The following is a 25,422-nucleotide window of genomic DNA, read 5'->3' as shown; positions in this document are numbered from 1 at the left end:
AAAACAGTTTCCTCATCCAATTGGACAAAACAATTGATACTTTGACGAATAGCGATGGTCCTATGATGTGGAAAGAATTTTTGGAAAAATTGATTAGTGAGTTGGTCCAAGTGTTGATTGATTGTGGTCTCAAACCGTAAAACCATGTTTTGGCCCTTTCCTTTAAAGAAAATGTAAACAAACGCAATTTCAGAGAGTCTTCGGACATATGATCAGGTTGCATAGTCCGACAAATTTGTTCAAACTCTCTTACATGAGTATAGGGGTTCTCAGAATCGAACCCTCGAAATATAGGAAGTATTTGTATCATGCTTGCATTTATTTTAAAAGGGTTATTGGTTTGAGGTAATACAATACATGATAATGGAATTTTTATTGACGGATACATGTATTCATGGAGAGCACGAGGTTGGCCCATTTTGAAGAGACACAAAGCCCACTATTTGGTTTTAATGGGTTTTCAAAAATTTGGTTTTTTTTATGGGAAAATTTTGGTTTTGGTGGGAGACATTTGAAAAAGAAAATTTGGTTTAAAAATGGGAGCAAGAGAATTTTTTTTTTTTTTTTTTTTTTTAAGAAAGAAAATAAAATTTGGTTTTTGAATGGGAGCAAGCCCACTGTTTGTCCTCTAATGGAATGGAAGGAAGGCTGCGGCCCACAATCGGTTACAAGCTCAGCTGGGTTTAAAAACCCAGAATACAAATTACCAGTCCAAATTAAACAAGCTCACAAAAATTAAATACACAAGCCCAAAAATTAAACAAACAAGCCCACAAATAAATTATTACAAACCCAACAGAAAAATAAAAAGCCAAAAAAAATTGGGTTAATTATTACAAGCCCACAATTAAAGAAATTGGAAGCCCACAATTCGGGTTCTCTTAAATGGGTTACCTTTTAAGCACAGCCCAGCTGCTCTGATATTGTTGCAAAAACCCAGTTGGGTTTTGGTTCTTTTCCTTGGTGGCGTCCCAGCAGAGGAAAAACAGGTTCAGAACAGCAGGTCCAACAGCAAATGAAGTGAAGCAGATGCAGATGCAAATGCTATGCAGTGAAATGCAAAAATAGCTAAGAAAAATACAGATAAAACAGCACCAATCCCCGGCAGCGGCGCCAAAAACTTGGTAGGCTTCTAAAAGGTCCTAAAAATTATCCCCGGCCAAAAACTTGGTGGGCCCGGAGATATGTATAAAATTAAGCGCAATGAAACGCGGGCCTACAGTAATACCGCAAGTGCACGGTCGTCAGTTGTAGCTCGTGCAAGTACGGGTCGATCCACAGAGATCGGGTGTGTTTTGGAGTGTTCTAGCTATTTTGGGTTCTAGTTGCTATTGGGCTATGAAGCCTTTTGGCTTAGATTGGGCTTTGAGTACTAATGGGTTTGAATGCCCTTTGAATGAATTGGGCTCTGTAATGTGAACTGATGCTTTGGGCTCAGAGTTTTTGAACTAACAGTTATAACGGACTGGGCTTGACCTTTTTTCCTAGCAGTGAACTAGGCTTTGCCTTGAACTTAGGCTTGGGCTCAGTGTAGTGAACTGAGCTTGGGATTAAACCTGGGCTTTTGGTCTTTTGGGCCTTGGGCTAACAGTGACTGTGAATTGAGAATTGGGCTCTAGCTTTTCTCCTGGGCTTTGATTAAGTCCACAGTGGGCTTTTGTAATTAATCTGGGCTTCAGCAGTAGCAGAAGCAATGCACAGCAAGGCCAAGAAAAAGAAGTAGCAGTAGCACAAGGCAATGCAAGTAGTAGCAGCAGGGGAAGAAAACAATGCAATGCAGCAGTGAAATGCAGCAAGGCAAGTGCAAGGAGACAGCTGCAGGGCAAAAGCAACAGCAACAGCAGCTGCAGCAGCAGTGTAGCAGACAGCTGCAAGGGAAGTGGAGTGGCAGCAACAGATGCAGAAACTCAGATGCAGTGCAAGGGGAGGCAACAAGAGAAGAAGTGGCAGCAGCACAAGGCAATGCAATAAAGAAAATAGCAAACAAAATAAACATGGAAGCAACACAGGGCAACAGCAAAGAACAATGAAAGTGAACCAAGGCCTAAGGCCAAGGGCAAGGATGATAGTGAAGCTAACAGAGCAAGGCTAAGGCATTCATATAGAATGGGAAGAGAACTAGCTTGCTATGAGCACTAGTTTCTCCCAACTACTCAATCAACACAATGCACCTAAGCATACAAAAGGAATGGCAAGATAATCAGCTTGCTATGAGCACTGATTTCTTCCATTGCACAATCAAATCAAAGCTTCAAAGGCTTCTAGCCTAGCATTCCATCAAACTAACATTACATGACAGTGAATTAATCCTAACAGTGAGCATTTAACTAACAGTGAGCAACAACAGTGAACTAACATGACAAATTAACATTAAACAGGAACACATTAAACAGGAACATTAACAGGATATGAAAACAACATTTAACATTAACAGGAACATCTTACATACAAAAGAAACATGAACAAGAATAGCACAAAACAGTTTAGAACAATAGAGAAAACATGACATAAAATTGAACTTTTACAGAACTCACAGTTCTGGACACACTGGATAATCCAGGCATGAATCTCTCTTCACCTAATAGTTCCCCTTTTATACCCAAATTATCAAATTAGGGTTTACACCCATTTTCCCCAAAAATATCCAATCGACAGTACAATTAGGGTTTCCCCTTTTTCTAGTGTTCTGGGTCTAATTTTTCCCATAACCCTACTCTCATCCTCTCCTAAGCAGTGCTATTACATCAATTGGGGTTTTCTAGAAAAACTCTAAATTATAAAGAAAATTAGGGTTTTCAGACTTGGGAGAAAATTACCATACTCTTCTGATTTCGTTGTCCCCTCTGCGATTAAGCTCATACCCATGCTTTATCTTCTTCTTTTGCTCCTGTCTCTTCAAGTTTTGTCCCCTCTTTCGATTGTGTAACCCTAGCTTCTCACTGTTCTAGCTTGTAGCACCTAGTTTGATGCTAAAAACGAGACAAGGGAGAAACTTGGGATGGGGTGGTGATGTACGGTGTGGTTTGGTGTCTGTTGCGACAAGGAAGAGAGGCAGGAGCTCGAGTTGCAGAGCTCTGCAACTGTCGGGTGAAGGAGAAGGAAAAGAAAGAGAAAGGAAGAGGAAGAATGAGGTTGGTTCGATAGTTTTAGGGTATGGGATGTTCTGGTGTGAGGCGGGTCCATCAAGAGGTGATGTTTCGTGAGATGGGCCGTGGGATGTGAAGCTGGTAGGTGGATCGGATGGTTCCTCCTGAAGAGGCTGGTAGCGACCGTCAGATTTTTTGATACAACGAAGTTAACGGCTCTAGATGGGGTTAGGTGTTGTAGTGTAAGGCGGAGATATCAAACTTTGATGAACAGCAAGGGAGCGACCGTTGGATTCAACTACCATCTAATCTGAAGGCTTGGAATTTCAGCGCTGTGGTGCTTGGCAGAGACTTCAGATTTTGATGCTCTATGAAGGAGCGACCATCGGATGCTTCTGAGAACTGATCTGATGGCTGAGAACGGATGCGTTTTTGTGTGTAGAAAATGAGGTTGTGCGCACCATTCTTCGCGGCTTCCTTGCGTGATTTCTCCCGGCTTTTCACTACTTTTCTGCTCTTTTCCGCTCCGCAAGTCATCCAGACTTTATTTATTACCTAAAAATGCAAAATTAAGTAAGAAAAATATTTATTCTTGAAAACAATGAAAATACAGAATATGGGATAAAATGTAGAATTAATGCATAAAAGATGAGTTAAATGCCAACAAAAAGGGATAAATATATACAATATTTGGCACTCATCATAAGGATAGTATTATTTCTGGTCCAAATCCCGATAATTTTAATGATTATTCACCTATTCAAAAGGATGTGGATTTTACTAGAGATACCATCGTTTTAGACGATGTAGTTCATGATCCTTTAGCTAGCAGTGTGTTGGATAATCCATTAGCTGATGTGCCTATCAGTGAATCGGATAAAGTAACTATGATTAACTCCTTAGCTAATGAGCCTTTACTATAAAATTTCGCTGATAATCCTTTATATGATTGTGATGATGGTTTAGAGGAAAAAGTTTATTCTGAGGATATTGTTTGGAGTCTAGCGATTTAGAAACATTAGTCTTAGACAAAGAAGATGGACTCATAGAGAGTTAAAATATGAGTGAGTATGCACCTCCAGATTATAACTTAGAAGAATCAATTGATCATTTTCAAGAATATGATGATTTAGAAATTGTGACTAGTCTTCCTTAAGACACTGAAAACTCTAAGTTTGGGGGTGATTATCATTCTCCATGTGCCTTACCTTTAACTCTCAGAGATTTCCCTCGCGTAGGACTTGACATTTGTGCCTCAACCATTTTACAAGATTATCTTCATTCACATTTTCCTGAACCTAGTTATGTCCATAGAGAAGTTCAGTTGTTAGAAACCCATCCTCTGGTTGATGTGGTTAACCCATGCTATGATACCAAGATTGACTTTGTTTTCCACCGAAAACCTTTCTTCCAATTGTGGAAACATATGAGTTTCAGATGTGTCAGTTATTAAGTTTTGAGACTAAACCTAATTACTTCAGGAGATTAGGGTCGACACATTTGCTTAAGAATGACCACCACTGTGGTCAACTATGTGAGTCAAATCTGATTGACTTAGAGGATCCCCAATTATTCAGGTTATTTTTATGTGCTTCTAAGTTCTTAGTTAAGTATTTCCATACTTTACAACCTCATCTTCCGGATCCTGCCTTTGAGGAAATCCATACGTTGAAAACTTTTTATCTAGACCTGTTTATAGAGCCTGAAACATAACTTGATGTAGTTGTCTTGAATAAAAGAGTAGATAAGGGTATGCTCATCTTTTTGGTCGATTCCAATTTCCTCTACTTGTGGTTGTCACTTTTTGCTCCAGATGACCCGCAGTTATTTCGGTTGCTGCTTTATGATTCTACGAGGTGACTAATCTCTTCCAATGTCTAGCTGAAGACATTAAACTTAGCTTTTCTTGAGAGGTATCCCTTGCTCATGCAACACGGAGATGGTGGCCTAACACTTGTAGATACTTGGAAATAAATTGCCAAGGGAGATCGATGTTGATACCCAAAATGACCATATAGAATTTAAGCCCAAATATGATAACAATAGGGTTACCAGAAAGGTCTAAGGAATGATTTGGATCCAAAGAATAGGAATCCTAATTACCCATTAAGAGAAGCCAAGATAATAAGTGCAAAAGGAAAGACCAAGGTGTCAAGTTAGAAAGGAGGAAAGGATATGCTTGTAAATACGTTTAAAATGATGGATTTTAGATAAGGCCAATTAAAATGATGGATTTTCCTAGAAATTTACAAACATGAAACAAATTAATGTCTATGATTACACATGAAACAAATTTCAGAACCTTTCCTTTTAATTCTGCCTGGTTTTTATGTTGCTTGCAGGACTTTAACCCACTCCTTTCTTCTTTAAGCCAAAATTTAATGCGCTCAACTGCTTAATGAAAATTGTTAAGTTCACTACAGCTAGCTCGCATTGTAAACAAACCAAAGAAAGTAGAAGACGAATAAGTCCAGAAGAAAAGAAAATGTTGGAGCACGCTTGTTTGTTTTAGTCGAACGTACGTACTCCGGACTTGTCCAGTATGATATGAGCCTATCTACGTTGCCGCAACCCAGAAGCGAAACCGTGCCTGGCGCAGCCAATTTAAGGTTTCGTAGTGCTATATGCGAACCAGTTGTACGTATGTACGCCGATTCTTCAGGGTGCACTCGAATGATTTAATTTTAATTTCAAGCTTCAGAGTGAAGTTTCCAACTACTACCACTGAAATCCTATAAGAACTATAGCCATCTCATTGTGAAATCACAACAGTGTTTTGTTTGTTTGAAATTTAATTGCAAGGAAGGTTCTCATGGCTTCCCCTTCTCCTACTCAATTTCTGCTGCTCTGGTTCTTCTATGTCTTTTGGTTTTCTCATTTTCCACGACTACATCTTCATCTAAAGTTGCAGTTGCAGTTGCAGTTGCAGTTGCTCCTCCTCAAGTAAATGAGCATACAATCTCAAAATCTTCAGTTGCTGCTTCTGTTGAAAAGGTGTCTTTAACAGTCTACTACAGTTCTCAATCTGTTAGATCTGCAAACTTCATCGCCTACAACCTAATGAAAATTCTCGAAAACGGGCTCATTGATTTTGTTGATCTTAAACTAGTTCCTTTCGGAAAATCTCGTCTATTGAAAAACGGAACAATCCTCTGCGAGGTATTCCTCTCTCGATCCACCTGATTTCTTTCAATAATAATTAATTTATTTCACTTCATAATCACTAATTAATTAAATAAATGGTTGTTTTTTCCCAGCGCGGCTCCAAAGAATGTGAATTGAACAGATTGCAAGCATGTGCCATGAATGTAATTCCTGGTGCCTATAATTACTATTACCCTTTCATATACTGCACGGAGGTGATTGTTTCTGAAGGAAAGACTACCGAGGATTGGTTACAATGCTTAGAGGTCGGAAACCAGTACAAGGACAGTATTTACAAATGCTTCACCAATGGATTGGGTGAAAAAGTATTGATCCATCTCCATTTTTCTTGATTGTTTTGTATATTTACATTACATAGTAGCATATTATTGATTAAACTCTTTTCTTATTTACAGCTTCAGTTGCACAATGCGAAAGTGACTGCCTCCCTCAATCCTCATCTAGAATTTGTTCCCTGGGTTACTGTGAACGACCTTCCTATACGCCATGTAATTTGCTCATCACTCTCTCAATCTTCTTCGTATTATATATGGTGAGTCTTGATCCGATATTCATTTGCAGGATACTCGAAACTTTATTAGATACGTCTGTAAAGCATACAGAAGAGGTGCTGTTCCTTACGCGTGTAGGGGGGAAATAAGGAGTTAAGGACCAAGTTCTGATGATATTGCTTTGGTTTCTTCGAAAAAAATTGTCTGAAAAATAGTTGAATGAATTTGTTCTGAAAAATTAGTTGAATGAAATGCAAGAAATCTTGGAATTATCTTGGTGCTTTAAGTTTCATAGATAGCAGTAGTAATCTTGGTCTAGATCCTGACGAAAATCAAGACTAGTTTCTAACTTTTTCTATTCAAGATGAAGCAAGTTATTTGATAACAGATTTCACTACAAATTTCTGGCAAAAGAATCATATAATTGCAAATACAGCTGAATCAAACTGGTAAGTAAAAGTGACGAAAAATAAAACACGAAAAATGTTCAATAACTCAACCAACTATAGCTTCTTCTTCTACTGGTTCTTTCACTAGCTTCTCTTCAGCATCATCTTTCTTTCCTCTCCTAACTGTTGGTTTTTCTTTCACCGGAACCATCTCGAACCCCAAACGTGCAGAAAGCCTCTCAAGAAGTTCTTGGCAGTCTGTTTCTGGAACCATTACACTTACACTGGACTTCCCTCTCCAACAACCAATAGCTATTGTCGATGCATCCATAGGTTTTGAAGTAGGTTGATCTTCTGCACAGCCATGATGAGCGTTAGAATTTGTATCTAGGTAAACTGATATTACAGCAATAGTATCACAGATGTGTGAATACCTGTTTGCAGTACAACAATACAACACCCTAACTTAATCTCCGATGATGCCTTCTCGCCAAATTGAGGATTGACAAAATCTTGAAATTTGATAGACCTGTACTGCAACAGGTGCTTGAAGTCCGCCAAGGATGCACATAGGATTTGCTTGCTGATGTAAGGAAGAAGTAATGGTAATCCTTCAGACGATATACGGTACATGCATTCGGAAGCACTATCTTCTTTTACTGTTTGTCGCTCCTGAAACAACAAAGAAAAATATAAACGGTTAAGGTTCATCCTGAAATAATTATTGCATGCTACTTGGAAGATTTTGTGAACAAGAGGGACTATACTTACAAAGGCCTTTAGACCAATAGATATTATCTTCAGTTGTTGCCCGACTTGAAAATTCAGCTTCATAACATCCTGAACTGACTTTGAAATGTAGTAAATTCTCTTACAACTCTGGAAATCAGTATTTCGCGTCACAAGGTGATCATTCAATGGGAATGAATCACTGATTCCATAGAAATCCTTAATACTACTAAGAACAGTGTCCTCCCGGAAAAAAACAACTGGATCAACACCTCTCCACTTGCCTTGATTTTGCAACCTCCGGTTACCTCCAGCTTTCTTAGTGTCCGTCTCTGCATTCACATTCTCTGTGTGTTCTTTCTCATTTTCTTCTTCGACTACCTCACGAGAATTAAGTCCTGTAGCACCAACCTCTGTTTTTCCATCTGATGATTCCACATTTGATATAGCGGATGGTTCTGCGCTATTAGTTTCTCTGGGTACCTCATCTGATACCTTCAAGGGTAACTTGTGATTCCCGTTTGTTAAAGTTTCCTTCGGTTTGGTGGAACTTGAAACCGCTGCAATATACAAATGGAATCAAACGTAATGAACAGATCGAATTTATACTGCAGTTAAAAGTAAACATACATTAATATAAATGTGATGCTGGTGCATTGCAAGGAAAATACACAATTAACACACTGGGAGGATGTTGACATACGATACGAAGTCTAAGGAATTCATATCTCATTTTTAATATTTTCTAATAATGACCAATAAAATGAAGAGCTTACCAGGAAGAGGGGATACTTTCTGAAGAATTGCAATGAAAAAAGCTCCAGTGTTCTGATCATGGGGCACTATCCTCATGCAACGTTCTAGAGGGAGATCTGAAACCTCCATCTCCAAAGCATCAGTTGGACTCACATATATGCTTGTGTTGATTTCTATTTCATTGCACTTAATTTCGTTCATGATTTGAGTCTATATTTTGTTATAGACAGTACTTTATCATGTGTTTCAATTGGTTGTGCTACCAAATTAATGGTGTTCAAAATCTCCAAAGCATCAGTTGGACTCACAAGGATCTCGGACTGCTCGTTGACATGATCAGAATCTACATTCTCCATGTCATTGTCATTGCTAGGAGGAACCACGTTTTCATCAACCCTGAAGGAACCACTGTTTCGGCATCAAAGCTTTGACCGGAAGGAAACATGCTTGGCACAATGGCAGTTCTGCGGTACTTAGACACATCTTTGTAAGAAGCTAACCATACACCCTTATCACGGACCTGCCATTTGTCAATCATACATAGTATCAGTTATGGAGCTACATCAACTATCCAGGAATATCTATCTACAGGAGTACATTAAGAGCAATCATAGATATATGAAAATCAACCTTCCAACTCTTAATTCCCGGGCGACGGACCAATTGAGGGAGCTCGGTAGAGACATCAAGAAGTTCAACAGATTCCCCACATCTCCTCAGAATCTGAAGAAAATAAATGGAGATTAGGATGCGTGAGGAGAAAAATGAATTAGGCAAATATAATACGGTAGCAGAAAAAAACGCCTGTAGCATCTGTAATTTCCTTATAAGTAGCTTCGCCATTACCTCAGCAACCACAGCTTCATTCTCGACGGGATTCATCGAACAGGTTGAGTATACCATTCTTCCACCTACTTTTAGCAAAGCAATACCTGCAATGAACTACAAGAATAAGTCTGGGGAAATATGGAAAAAGTACACTATCAGATTTTTAGTTTGACGGAAGGGAGCATATATACGAATATGAGTTGATGTAGAGAGATATACATCAGCACAAGCATCTGGTTATATTTATAGTCTTGACACAATGTGATCATAAGCGAGTCTGGAGAAATTGGAATAGCTAGGTAACACTTAGATATGAAACCTTTGATTATCGTACAATTCTTATTGAAGACGATCAGGTGCCAACTATGTAAAACACCCATAAAGCATTAACCTATAAATGGGCCATATTACCGATATGGTTCCCTTGCAAGGTTTGGTTGGATGCGTTACATATTTGCGAAAAGATTAAAAAAAAAACACTGAGAAGGTTGTAAAGAAGCGAATAAATTTCAGTTTTTGGCCATCAAAAAAAAAAAACTAGCTCTTGATTTAAGAGTGATATTGCATTACTCATGAATATTGCCTAAGTTGATCAATCCAAACACGTTATTTTATGAAATTTTATTTAATTTTAATTAAGCTCAAGAACAAAATTACATGTCTCAATAACTGGAGAATTATCTTTTCACCATACGAATAATGGCAAGACAGATTTTAGTAAGCTGAACGAAATCACCATTTATTTTGGTCATTGTTGAGCGCACACCACTTTTCTTAAAAGTTTTTTCACAACCAGTTCCAGCACCCATTGTAAGCCTCATGAACTTATTAGCTGTACCATAATCTTTAGCTTCAAAACCTTCGATAGCATCACTAACAAAATCTGTACTAACCGCATACCCCAAATAACAAGTCTCTAGAGGCTCTACATATGGCTTTAGATCTGGTCCTTGTTTTCCCCCTTCCAAGATTTTATAGATATTCGATTGAATAGAAGTTGCATTTTGTAGACATTTTTGAATCGATATTTCTCCAAGCCCCAAAAGGTTAGCATCTTTACTTGCAGGGTTTTCTAAAAAAGATGCAACACAAAAATCATACTTTAGTCGTGGATCACTTCTCGATGCACTCCTACATACATCACTGATCAAATCACCATTTACGTAATGATTATCAAAGCAGCTGGAAAGAAAAACAATGAAGATCGGAAAGAGGGACAGTAATGAGAATGTTGGAGGACTCGTGTTTTGTTTTAGAAATGTTTTTAAAAAAGACTTTGTAATGTTCTTCCAAGTCATGATTATATTCATTCATATTTATATTAGAGTTGCTGAAGCCTCCATGCAGGAGAGAGCCAGAGACTTGATAATATTTTTGGGAATCAAACATTAAAGGGTCATTAAGATGATGATTTTGGGGAATATTAAAGAGTAATAAGGTGATATTTTTTGGATTTGACCAAATCTTGTGTCATAGGATGTTGGATGTTTTCCATTAATAAAAATTCAAGGGATTTTTACAAAATAGAACCCGCAATTTTGGGACACTTTTTCCAACCGGGGATATAAATTACGAACCACATCTAATATTCTATGTTAAGGGGTGTGTTTTTTTTCTGTGTGTAGGGTGGGGGAATACTAAAATACCCTTTAGGATCATGCCTTCCATCTAAATTAAAATTAAAATTAAACTCCGACAAGTTCTTAAACATAGGTTAAATTGAATTGTTGCTGAGCAACAAGAAGAAAAGAAATAGCTTCATTGAGAAGGTACATGATACCAAATCTTATTTAAAGTGTTGTTGTTTTTAAAACTCCGTCCGGGTTAGAATCATAAAATGAAACTTTTTAGTAAAAATTTCAATATGGTCCCGGAAATTTGTTTATGATGAATATCATGCCGATATCTTGTGCTGGCATGGCTTTTAGAATGAATACCATGTCGGGACCAACATAGCAAAGAAAGTTCATCCCAAAACTTTTTTTGCCGGCATGATCGATATCCCAAGTGTACCGTGTCGATTTGAGGACAAAAACATATAAAAAAATTTGTATGAAATAGTAAGTTAGAATGTACATTGCCGGCACTACTACCGGCACGCTCGATAATGAACATTTGTGCCGACAGTGTACTTACAATTTCAAAATTGGGGGATATTTTGTATCGTCCTGGTAAAAGTATGAATACCATGTCGATTTGGTACCTTCCGGCATGGTATTCATTCTTTTACTATGCTGACACTGAGTTTCCCAGGTGCAACAATGACGAATTTAATGAAAAAAATCAAATTGAAATATATTTCATGAAAAAAAATCAAATTTAAATACTTTAATACTTATAAATGAGTAATTGGAGCACTTGTATGTTCAGCTTGTTTACTTTCCTGGATTGGTTCTGATCATCTAAACTTTCATGATCATGAATATCTTTATTTGACGTTGTTGCATCAATCGATTCAACAATAATGATTTATTCTAATGATTATCAAACTAATCTATTAACTTAACTAATTATATTTAACTACTAACATGATTAGTGAGGTTTGATTAGGAATTATATAAATTACCCGGATAGATGGTGACCTTAATTTACTAGTTAAATCTTTTTATCGTTTTCTTATATCCCCAATTTCTTTTAGTATCCTCCAATTGTACGTTCCAAAAATAGGCATTTTTATGGTCTACAAAATTAGGCCAGTTTTTTTAATTGTCACAAAACTATGTCTAGTTTGACCAAAAAAGGTGGATGGAATGGTAAGCTCCACATGGGCAGTTAAATGACTTAAAATACATATACGCCCTTTGAAACAATGAATTCACTCAGCCTGCATTGGGAAGACCATTGCTTGCAGTTCAAATTCTTGTAAAGACTCATGAGAGGACTATTTCCAACTCATCACATTCTTATTTTAAACCAAACACCTCATTTAAGACCATAACCATCATCATGCATCGTGTCAACATCAACAATACAACGACCACCACTACACTTCACCAGTTCAATCAATATCCACCAATCCAACGATTATACCAGTGCAACATACAAGTAGGAAGCAACAATCTTAACAATGCATTGAAACTCTATTTCAATCATTGAAACTTTCTTAGAGGATGAAAATAGTCGTTTTCACAACTATTAGCATCAAAGCGATTTTCAAGTTATTGAAATAATCATAACGAAACATTTCAAGTCTACACCAAATGTTTGTATCACATAAACCATGTAAGATGTTACTCGGAAATTTTCACATGATCATCTTTGACTTTTGTCAAGAATATAAGATGAACTTGGTTGAAGCGAAATCTTACCAACACATAGTTTGAGAAATAGATGAGCGAGTTATACTCAGCTCGAAGTCACAATGTGTACAAACGAAAACTATCATAATACGACTTTTCCTAATATAGGAGATAGTGTAGAAATAGACTTTCCATGTGATGGATGAGTTTCAGTCTTCACATACCTTTTTTAGATAAAGTTCCACAATCTCTCCTTAGTAGTTCTTCGTCTTCAAATATGAACGTCGTGAAGTCTAAAGCTCAACTACACCAAATTATCCTAGTCCGAGACGTCATTATAAGTAGACTAGAAATCAAGACTTATAGTCTTGATCACTAACATTGACAAAAACCTTGAGATAGCAACGCTTGAGAGATCGACCGACAAGTTCTCTAATGTAATTACTTGATGAGTTATGTGGTGCAACTGTTTTCTCTAAAGAGTACATGCGCTCAGCCTATAACCAAATTCGATTACATGATCTTGGCATGCATAAATCAGCTTTTAGAACACATGATGGCCATTACGAGTTTTGGTCATGCCATTTGGTTTGTCAAATGCTCCTACGACGTTTCAAAGTCTGATGAATGATATATTTCGTCCTTACCTTGGAAAGTTTGTTTTGGTATTTTCGACAACATATTGGTTTATAGCAAATCTTTATCTGAACATGTTAAACATTTGAAGATAGTTTTTAAGGTGTTAAGATCGCAACAGCTGTTTCGTAAAGATTCAAAATGAGAATTCGCAAAGACATCTATTGGTTATCTTGGACATATGGTTTCGGCTAAGGGAGTTGCAGTGTACAATGGCAAAATTTCTATTTTCAAAAATTGTTTATTCCAACTACAGTTAAGGATCTTCGTGGTTTCTTGTGTTTAGCTGGTTAAGTTTGTCACAAACTACGACACTATATATAAGTTCTCCATTAATAAGTTGTTAAAACAAATGCTTTTGCTTGGAATGACGAAGTTACAGTGGCGTTTAATTTATTACAGAAGCCTTAACAAGTACACATGTGTTAGCATTACCAGATTTCTCGAAATAATTTTCCTTAGAATGTGATGCTTCCGGTACTGGTTTATGATCTTTATTAATGCAAGAAAACATACCCATTGCACTTTCAGTAAACCACTCTCGGGTAAGAATTTAAATGTTTATGTTTATGACAAGGAAATGCTGGCTACAGTATCAGCAGTTCAGAAGTGGGCGCTATATTCTTGGTCGGCATTTTAATGTTTATATAGACCATCGTAGTCTTAAATATTTTATGGAGCAGCGGTTATCTTCAATTGAACAACAAAAGTGGTTTTACAAACTATTGGGTTATTATTATGAGATAATCTATCTATGTGGTTCAGCAAATAAGTTGTTGATGCATTATCTCGCATAGCTAATCTACTGGAAATTACTGCTCCAATATTTTTTAGCATTGATGATATATCAATGAGTGTCACACTGATGCTGAATTAAGCATTCTTATAGAAAACTTGAAGAATAAAGCAGATTATAAAGCTCATTATTCTTATGATGCTGGGATTCTACGTTACAAAGGACGCACAGTGTCGTAGTACCTATTCTGATTGTTGTTCTAAACCACTTAAGGAGTTTCATTCATCTCCTTTGGGAGGTCATTTAGGGTACTTACTTACTTCTAAACGTATACAACTCAATTTCTACTGGAAGGATATGAAGTATGCAATCAAAGAATTTATTAAGAGTTGCGACATTTGCAACATAATAAATTGAGCCAACTATGCCTCAAGGGCATTATAACCATTGCCAATTCTTATTGAGTGTGGATAGATATCTCATGGATTTATTGATGGATTTTGCAGTCTCCAATCGTAAAAGATTTATATTAGTGGTGGTATATCGATTGACAAAATATGCACACTTTATAGCACTATCACATCCTTACGTTGCTGCCAAGATTGCTGACATTTTTGTAGATTTTTTCTCTTACAAGACACTCTGTTGTGCCAAAGTTCAGTATATCATCCTCAAACATATGGACAAACTGAGGTAACCAATAGAACTTTGGAATGTTACTTACGCTGCTTTGCTGGAATAAAGCCTAAGGATTGGAAAAATTGGCTACCATGGGATGAATGGTGGTACAATACGAGTTATTATTCAGCAATCAAGATGACTCATTATCAAGCTATTTACAGTTGAATTCCACCAATAATTTTGACCTATATTTCAGGATCAACTTATGTGCATGCTGTGGATGAAATTTTAAAGGCTCGAGATCATACTTACTCAAGCTAGAATGAAGACATATGTTGATGCTCACAGAACTGAACGTACATTTGCAATTAATGATTGGGTTTTTCTAAGATCCATAGCTAATTCAAATTCAAGTTCTGGCGGGAATTATTTTTACATCGTAGCATATTTTAGGATTTGATTTTGGAACGATTATGGAGATATTCAATCGCTGAGTTCTCTTGGGTTAGGCTTGAATGGACTAAACAGGGCGTGTATGGGTGTTTTATTCGATCAACTTGGGATGGATTTTTAGTATGAAGTGAAACAGGGAAAGTTAGCCTTCACCGGCGCGCGAAGAGTTCTGCATGATTTCGAGAGAGTTTTTGTTGGATTTTCTCGCTGGATAAGATTGCTTGGGCCTGGTTCGGTCAAACAGGGATGGTAGTACAGTTTGATTATTATTCTTTTATTCTTTTTTTTTTGAAACTGTAATTAGGATTTTGTTGTTGTAATTTTTCGTTTTATTTTTTGGACATTTTTCTTTTTATTTTTGGACTTATTATTCTTAAACCCTAAGGTAGGGGAAGTTTAAATATAAACTGCATAGGGAAGGACGACAGTTACGATACTGTCTCGGCCCCTCGGGTTCGTACACTGACATAGGAGTCGGTGGCCTGAGTCAACTTCAACGGTTCATCCCCCGTCTGGAACGGGAGGTAAGAATTCTAAACACCCGTGAATCCACTGTCAGCGGGTTTACTGGATGATTTTGTTTGCATATATATTGAGGTCTGAATACGGTTTAATTTCTAGTAAAGGGCAAGGCCTAGCCAAATTTAGATAAGGACTCGGATTTCATCACCGTTTCATTCTTGCCCGCCTTGGGAACACGTAACCTACGCGAACCTAAGCCTTAAAATATTACTAGAACGAGACCGACAGGGTAACGAGGTTAATAGGAAAGTCGTTCGAAATATATTGGTTGCTCTATTAATCATACTTCGAAGTTCATGATGGTTAATGTAAGCGTTGTAACCTACGTGAATATTTTTCCAGTGAGGCCTAGGTGTCAAATATCCATTGAGCTTCCGTTGTCTCTATTCAACTTACTTTAACTCAGATTGATTCTAGAGGGGTTTGCTGAAATTGTAAAAAATGCCTTTCGAAAGAGTAGAAGCTGGTCTAGAAACAATCTAATGGATGCATCATGCTTTTTGTTTGCTAGATAAAATAGGCTTGTTGTGGTCGACTCAGCCTTGTTTGTGTTTGTGTAGAATTCCCTTGCAGTTAGGATGTCAAACTTGTATTATAATAGCAATTAGAATGAATATGATTATCCAACTGAATAATATGGACATTATTCTTTTTATGACCATAGTGTGAACAGTGGTTGGGAATGCCAACCTTTTGAAGGTTATGGGTCATACCATGGTGAGCCCAATTACTATCCACACGTGCATCAGTCATACGAGCAAGAAGGTTATAGTACTAGTTATTTTTCTCTAGAGGATACAATCAAACTATTGAAAAGTAGTCATTTTTATGATCCATCTGTTCCTATTCCTTCTCTAGAAGAGTCCCTCAGGGGTTTAGCTGAGTCGACACGTAAGTTAGCTGAATCGACATGTAAGTTAGCTGAGGTGAATAACGTTGTTATGGACGAAAGAACTGCAACAGCGACTAAATATTCTCTCGAAGATATCCTCAATAGGTTAACTGAAAACTTAGATCCAACACTAAGGGAACTTTCTTTAGAAGAGACCCTTGATAGGATAACTGAGTCGACACGTAGACTTGAGTTAGAGACGAACGAACGTATTGCTCGAAATAACTTGAATTTCCAATATAGTGTTTCAAATAACACTCTTGAAAATAATGATAGTTTTTATTCACATAATCATGATAGTGAGGTTAGAATTGAAGACACTACTTTAGATAAGGTTCAGCCATTTTCATGTTATTATAATTATAATGAAGATAGTGTTGATGAAGAATCATACATATGTAGGCATAGTGATCAGGAAATGGTTGCTCCAGATGAGCTTCATAAGGTGGTAGGCTTCTAAAAGGTCCTAAAAATTATCCCCGGCCAAAAACTTGGTGGGCCCGGAGATATGTATAAAATTAAGCGCAATGAAACGCGGGCCTACAGTAATACCGCAAGTGCATGGTCGTCAGTTGTAGCTCGTGCAAGTACGGGTCGATCCACAGAGATCGGGTGTGTTTTGGAGTGTTCTAGCTATTTTGGGTTCTAGTTGCTATTGGGCTATGAAGTCTTTTGGCTTAGATTGGGCTTTGAGTACTAATGGGTTTGAATGCCCTTTGAATGAATTGGGCTCTGTAATGTGAACTGATGCTTTGGGCTCAGAGTTTTTGAACTAACAGTTATAATGGACTGGGCTTGACCTTTTTTCCTAGCAGTGAACTAGGCTTTGCCTTGAACTTAGGCTTGGGCTCAGTGTAGTGAACTGAGCTTGGGATTAAACCTGGGCTTTTGGTCTTTTGGGCCTTGGGCTAACAGTGACTGTGAATTGAGAATTGGGCTCTAGCTTTTCACCTGGGCTTTGATTAAGTCCACAGTGGGCTTTTGTAATTAATCTGGGCTTCAGCAGTAGCAGAAGCAATGCACAGCAAGGCCAAGAAAAAGAAGTAGCAGTAGCACAAGGCAATGCAAGTAGTAGCAGCAGGGGAAGAAAACAATGCAATGCAGCAGTGCAATGCAGCAAGGCAAGTGCAAGGAGACAGCTGCAGGGCAAAAGCAACAGCAACAGCAGCTGCAGCAGCAGTGTAGCAGACAGCTGCAAGGGAAGTGGAGTGGCAGCAACAGCTGCAGAAACTCAGATGCAGTGCAAGGGGAGGCAACAAGAGAAGAAGTGGCAGCAGCACAAGGCAATGCAATAAAGAAAATAGCAAACAAAATAAACATGGAAGCAACACAGGGCAACAGCAAAGAACAATGAAAGTGAACCAAGGCCTAAGGCCAAGGGCAAGGATGATAGTGAAGCTAACAGAGCAAGGCTAAGGCATTCATATAGAATGGGAAGAGAACTAGCTTGCTATGAGCACTAGTTTCTCCCAACTACTCAATCAACACAATGCACCTAAGCATACAAAAGGAATGGCAAGATAATCAGCTTGCTATGAGCACTGATTTCTTCCATTGCACAATCAAATCAAAGCTTCAAAGGCTTCTAGCCTAGCATTCCATCAAACTAACATTACATGACAGTGAATTAATCCTAACAGTGAGCATTTAACTAACAGTGAGCAACAACAGTGAACTAACATGACAAATTAACATTAAACAGGAACACATTAAACAGGAACATTAACAGGATATGAAAACAACATTTAACATTAACAGGAACATCTTACATACAAAAGAAACATGAACAAGAATAGCACAAAACAGTTTAGAACAATAGAGAAAACATGACATAAAATTGAACTTTTACAGAACTCACAGTTCTGGACACACTGGATAATCCAGGCATGAATCTCTCTTCACCTAATAGTTCCCCTTTTATACCCAAATTATCAAATTAGGGTTTACACCCATTTTCCCCAAAAATCTCCAATCGACAGTACAATTAGGGTTTCCCCTTTTTCTAGTGTTCTGGGTCTAATTTTTCCCATAACCCTACTCTCATCCTCTCCTAAGCAGTTCTATTACATCAATTGGGGTTTTCTAGAAAAACTCTAAATTATAAAGAAAATTAGGGTTTTCAGACTTGGGAGAAAATTACCATACTCTTCTGATTTCGTTGTCCCCTCTGCGATTAAGCTCATACCCATGCTTTATCTTCTTCTTCTGCTCCTGTCTCTTCAAGTTTTGTCCCCTCTTTCGATTGTGTAACCCTAGCTTCTCACTGTTCTAGCTTGTAGCACCTAGTTTGATGCTAAAAACGAGACAAGGGAGAAACTTGGGATGGGGTGGTGATGTACGGTGTGGTGGGTGTCTGTTGCGACAAGGAAGAGAGGCAGGAGCTCGAGTTGCAGAGCTCTGCAACTGTCGGGTGAAGGAGAAGGAAAAGAAAGATAAAGGAAGAGGAAGAATGAGGTTGGTTCGATAGTTTTAGGGTATGGGATGTTCTGGTGTGAGGCGGGTCCATCAAGAGGTGATGTTTCGTGAGATGGGCCGTGGGATGTGAAGCTGGTAGGTGGATCGGATGGTTCCTCCTGAAGAGGCTGGTAGCGACCGTCATATTTTTTGATACAACGAAGTTAACGGCTCTAGATGGGGTTAGGTGTTGTAGTGTAAGGCGGAGATATCAAACTTTGATGAACAGCAAGGGAGCGACCGTTGGATTCAACTACCATCTAATCTGAAGGCTTGGAATTTCAGCGCTGTGGTGCTTGGCAGAGACTTCAGATTTTGATGCTCTATGAAGGAGCGACCATCGGATGCTTCTGAGAACTGATCTGATGGCTGAGAACGGATGCGTTTTTGTGTGTAGAAAATGAGGTTGTGCGCACCATTCTTCGCGGCTTCCTTGCGTGATTTCTCCCGGCTTTTCACTACTTTTCTGCTCTTTTCCGCTCCGCAAGTCATCCAGACTTTATTTATTACCTAAAAATGCAAAATTAAGTAAGAAAAATATTTATTCTTGAAAACAATGAAAATACAGAATATGGGATAAAATGTAGAATTAATGCATAAAAGATGAGTTAAATGCCAACAAAAAGGGATAAATATATACAATATTTGGCACTCATCAAATACCCCCAAACCTGAATTTTACTTGTCCTCAAGTAAAACAAAACTAAGGAAATCCTACCTATACCACTGTCGCTGGTCTCTCGAATGCATTTAGCGTATGCACTAAGCCTTTTAAACCACTAAGTGTCCCTAGTGGACGAGTTGAAGTCTCGTGAAGGTTTACCAGAGGTGTGCCTACAAAACCTAAGGACAAAATATGAGCTCAGATTCCATCAAATGTGACATGTGCAAAACAGTTTAAGCTCACAGCAAAATGGAGATGTCAATCTAGCTATCAAAGGCACAATCCTAGCACTGATAACAAATAAAAGACATGTGATAAGAGTGTAAAGTGTATCTACACATGTGTAAAGAAATATCTGAAGTTATGACTACTAATCACCAAGAGATAGTTTCTCAGGCTACGAACCAAGGTCGAAATCTAGCTAGCTGTCCGGACTTTACGAGAATTGTGAATGAGTTGGAGGTATTTCACAATTACTCGCGTTGTACATCAATGGCATACACCCTCCTTGCTTATTACAAAAAACAACAAAATGACTCTTTACATGACTCTTATTTACATTGACTACTCTCTTTTTTTTTGGAACAAGAGAGAATGGAATTGATAAATACTTGATTTTTTTGTATTTTTCTGATATTTTTTCTCTTTTTTTTTTTTTTTTTTTTTTTTTTTTTTTTTTTTGAAGAACAAAGAAACACTTTTGATACATATACAAAAGGAAACAAAAATTACATGACACTTTGCAAGAGGTAGCCCTTTTTGATGCACCCAGTTAAATTCGATGGTTGTCTTTCTTAATGTAACCTCCACCTTCTATCCCAACCAACCAAAGAACAAGCTAGTCAAGTTTCGTTCAGTATTCTAAAGTGATTGGCAATCGTAACTTCCTATCAAACACCTTGAAGATCGAGGCCATACATGTATTGGTAGATCGTGCGCGTGCAAATTTCTTATCACTATGTGAATTGTGCTAGAATCAGGGTGCCTAAATATCTAGACTAAGACTCCTAATAAAAATACATATTTGCACAAGAGTCAACATTTCAAGGTAAATGAGCTCCATTTTTTTATGATTTTTCATTTTTTAATTTTTTTCAATTTTGATTTTTTTAATTTTTTTGGAATTTTTCAATTTTTTTCAAAAAGAAGAAGGAGTTCGTTTTCAATTATGGCAAATTATCATGGTATCTACTCTATACCCCCAAACCTAAACTAAACATTGTCCTCAATGTTTCAAAATATGGAAAGAATTAAAATGCAACATATGGAAAGGGACATGCTGAGTAGAGTAAAAGGAGAGAGAATACCCGATTTCGGCGAAAGCAGAATTAAAACTCCGTTATTCAAGGCAAAAATCCAACATATTTCAGCCGAGATCATATTGGATTAGCAAATATATACAAAAGGAACAAAAGGGTTTTTAAGAAATTTTATCTACTGGATTATATACAAAAAATTCACCATACACCAAAAGTCTAAAGAGTTGAGGATCAACCCAAAAGAAAAAGTGTAGAGACATAGAAAGTTTCAAAACACTAAAATTGGACTTAAATGGGAGTGAGAGTGAAAAACCGAATGAATCACCCCTAAACCTAAATTGTTCAACAGGTTTACTTTTAAGCACAAAATCTAACAATTTTAGGGGTGCAGGATTCAAAAGGTCTAACTCATAATGGACTGTTTTCGGGATGGGCAAAGAAATGCATTCCAACTGTGGCTCTTTAAAAGTGTTATATTTTGAAGCAAAATAGTCCAAGAGGACTTGGGAGGCACACAGTTCCAATCCTAGATTAGGAATTTTCAGAGAAATCGGTTTGACAATATGGGTACAAACCAAATCTAGGTTGGGTGGAAGGCCACCAGATTGTGACTTAGGTAGAAGAATAGGCATATCATTATCAATCAAATCAAAATCTTCTAACTCATCTACACATGTCACATCATGCTCACAATCATCAATCAAATTGGAAAGATTACAATCAGAATTATCAACAGATTTATTCTCGTGTATCGGCACATCAGGGGAAACATCACATGGAATACTAGAAGAAATATCATGCATTAAGGTCGGGGCAGAGAAGCCTAATGTATTTGAACCCAAAGGTTCCATAACATTTTCAGTATAGACATGTTCTTCTAACATAACATCATAATCATCATCATCATCATGATAGGGATTTTGCAATCTAGGATAATTTTCAATCCTAAGTTCGGAGCTATTACAAGAATAAAACTCTAATTCATGGGGGTGACTCATATCATGTGGTGTTGTTCCTGTTTCCCTAACGGATTCCCATTGATGGGTTTTCTCTGCAATCTCGGCTAAAAAATTCCATGCATCATCCACAGATTTATCAATAAACTCACCATTACACATAGACTCAACCATGGTTCTAGATTTAAAGTCTAGTCCCTCATAGAGGATGACGACAAGTCTCCACTTCTCAATTCCATGGTGCGGACATTCACTCAACAAATCATTAAAACGTTCAAAATAGTGAAAAACAGTTTCCTCATCCAATTGGACAAAACAATTGATACTTTGACGAATAGCGATGGTCCTATGATGTGGAAAGAATTTTTGGAAAAATTGATTAGTGAGTTGGTCTCAAGTGTTGATTGATTGTGGTCTCAAACCGTAAAACCATGTTTTGGCCCTTTCCTTTAAAGAAAATGTAAACAAACGCAATTTCAGAGAGTCTTCGGACATATGATCAGGTTGCATAGTCCGACAAATTTGTTCAAACTCTCTTACATGAGTATAGGGGTTCTCAGAATCGAACCCTCGAAATATAGGAAGTATTTGTATCATGCTTGCATTTATTTTAAAAGGGTTATTGGTTTGAGGTAATACAATACATGATAATGGAATTTTTATTGACGGATACATGTATTCATGGAGAGCACGAGGTTGGCCCATTTTGAAGAGACACAAAGCCCACTATTTGGTTTTAATGGGTTTTCAAAAATTTGGTTTTTTTTATGGGAAAATTTTGGTTTTGGTGGGAGACATTTGAAAAAGAAAATTTGGTTTAAAAATGGGAGCAAGAGAATTTTTTTTTTTTTTTTTTTTTTTTTTTTTTTTTAAAAACAGGGAAAAAAGTAAAGTTAAATTTTTTTTATTTTTTTTTTTTTTTTAAGAAAGAAAATAAAATTTGGTTTTTGAATGGGAGCAAGCCCACTGTTTGTCCTCTAATGGAATGGAAGGAAGGCTGCGGCCCACAATCGGTTACAAGCTCAGCTGGGTTTAAAAACCCAGAATACAAATTACCAGTCCAAATTAAACAAGCTCACAAAAATTAAATACACAAGCCCAAAAATTAAACAAACAAGCCCACAAATAAATTATTACAAACCCAACAGAAAAATAAAAAGCCAAAAAAAATTGGGTTAATTATTACAAGCCCACAATTAAAGAAATTGGAAGCCCACAATTAGGGTTCTCTTAAATGGGTTACCTTTTAAGCACAGCCCAGCTGCTCTGATATTGTTGCAAAAACCCAGTTGGGTTTTGGTTCTTTTCCTTGGTGGCGTCCCAGCAGAGGAAAAACAGGTTCAGAACAGCAGGTCCAACAGCAAATGAAGTGAAGCAGATGCAGATGCAAATGCTATGCAGTGAAATGCAAAAATAGCTAAGAAAAATACAGATAAAACACAGCACCAATCCCCGGCAGCGGCGCCAAAAACTTGGTAGGCTTCTAAAAGGTCCTAAAAATTATCCCCGGCCAAAAACTTGGTGGGCCCGGAGATATGTATAAAATTAAGCGCAATGAAACGCGGGCCTACAGTAATACCGCAAGTGCACGGTCGTCAGTTGTAGCTCGTGCAAGTACGGGTCGATCCACAGAGATCGGGTGTGTTTTGGAGTGTTCTAGCTATTTTGGGTTCTAGTTGCTATTGGGCTATGAAGCCTTTTGGCTTAGATTGGGCTTTGAGTACTAATGGGTTTGAATGCCCTTTGAATGAATTGGGCTCTGTAATGTGAACTGATGCTTTGGGCTCAGAGTTTTTGAACTAACAGTTATAATGGACTGGGCTTGACCTTTTTTCCTAGCAGTGAACTAGGCTTTGCCTTGAACTTAGGCTTGGGCTCAGTGTAGTGAACTGAGCTTGGGATTAAACCTGGGCTTTTGGTCTTTTGGGCCTTGGGCTAACAGTGACTGTGAATTGAGAATTGGGCTCTAGCTTTTCACCTGGGCTTTGATTAAGTCTACAGTGGGCTTTTGTAATTAATCTGGGCTTCAGCAGTAGCAGAAGCAATGCACAGCAAGGCCAAGAAAAAGAAGTAGCAGTAGCACAAGGCAATGCAAGTAGTAGCAGCAGGGGAAGAAAACAATGCAATGCAGCAGTGCAATGCAGCAAGGCAAGTGCAAGGAGACAGCTGCAGGGCAAAAGCAACAGCAACAGCAGCTGCAGCAGCAGTGTAGCAGACAGCTGCAAGGGAAGTGGAGTGGCAGCAACAGCTGCAGAAACTCAGATGCAGTGCAAGGGGAGGCAACAAGAGAAGAAGTGGCAGCAGCACAAGGCAATGCAATAAAGAAAATAGCAAACAAAATAAACATGGAAGCAACACAGGGCAACAGCAAAGAACAATGAAAGTGAACCAAGGCCTAAGGCCAAGGGCAAGGATGATAGTGAAGCTAACAGAGCAAGGCTAAGGCATTCATATAGAATGGGAAGAGAACTAGCTTGCTATGAGCACTAGTTTCTCCCAACTACTCAATCAACACAATGCACCTAAGCATACAAAAGGAATGGCAAGATAATCAGCTTGCTATGAGCACTGATTTCTTCCATTGCACAATCAAATCAAAGCTTCAAAGGCTTCTAGCCTAGCATTCCATCAAACTAACATTACATGACAGTGAATTAATCCTAACAGTGAGCATTTAACTAACAGTGAGCAACAACAGTGAACTAACATGACAAATTAACATTAAACAGGAACACATTAAACAGGAACATTAACAGGATATGAAAACAACATTTAACATTAACAGGAACATCTTACATACAAAAGAAACATGAACAAGAATAGCACAAAACAGTTTAGAACAATAGAGAAAACATGACATAAAATTGAACTTTTACAGAACTCACAGTTCTGGACACACTGGATAATCCAGGCATGAATCTCTCTTCACCTAATAGTTCCCCTTTTATACCCAAATTATCAAATTAGGGTTTACACCCATTTTCCCCAAAAATCTCCAATCGACAGTACAATTAGGGTTTCCCCTTTTTCTAGTGTTCTGGGTCTAATTTTTCCCATAACCCTACTCTCATCCTCTCCTAAGCAGTTCTATTACATCAATTGGGGTTTTCTAGAAAAACTCTAAATTATAAAGAAAATTAGGGTTTTCAGACTTGGGAGAAAATTACCATACTCTTCTGATTTCGTTGTCCCCTCTGCGATTAAGCTCATACCCATGCTTTATCTTCTTCTTCTGCTCCTGTCTCTTCAAGTTTTGTCCCCTCTTTCGATTGTGTAACCCTAGCTTCTCACTGTTCTAGCTTGTAGCACCTAGTTTGATGCTAAAAACGAGACAAGGGAGAAACTTGGGATGGGGTGGTGATGTACGGTGTGGTGTGGTGTCTGTTGCGACAAGGAAGAGAGGCAGGAGCTCGAGTTGCAGAGCTCTGCAACTGTCGGGTGAAGGAGAAGGAAAAGAAAGATAAAGGAAGAGGAAGAATGAGGTTGGTTCGATAGTTTTAGGGTATGGGATGTTCTGGTGTGAGGCGGGTCCATCAAGAGGTGATG

General features: G+C 37.9%; 1 protein-coding gene across 1 annotated transcript; it reads right to left on the bottom strand.

Moving 5' to 3' along the window:
- Window positions 1-7,047: 7,047 nt before the first annotated feature.
- Window positions 7,048-9,000, bottom strand: LOC113312105 (tRNA (cytosine(34)-C(5))-methyltransferase-like). Its single transcript, XM_026560866.1, has 5 exons — window positions 8,901-9,000; window positions 8,637-8,745; window positions 7,903-8,420; window positions 7,566-7,803; window positions 7,048-7,485 (listed from the first exon to the last, which is right to left on the bottom strand). Exons 1-5 carry the CDS (start codon window positions 8,970-8,972, stop codon window positions 7,238-7,240), a joined length of 1,185 nt encoding a protein of 394 aa, XP_026416651.1. The 5' UTR covers window positions 8,973-9,000; the 3' UTR covers window positions 7,048-7,237.
- Between the last annotated feature and the right edge of the window lie 16,422 nt (window positions 9,001-25,422).

This window comes from Papaver somniferum, chromosome 1, assembly GCF_003573695.1.
Source record: "Papaver somniferum cultivar HN1 chromosome 1, ASM357369v1, whole genome shotgun sequence".
Taxonomy (NCBI): Eukaryota; Viridiplantae; Streptophyta; class Magnoliopsida; order Ranunculales; family Papaveraceae; genus Papaver; species Papaver somniferum.
This window is presented reverse-complemented; position numbering and strand designations above follow the sequence as displayed.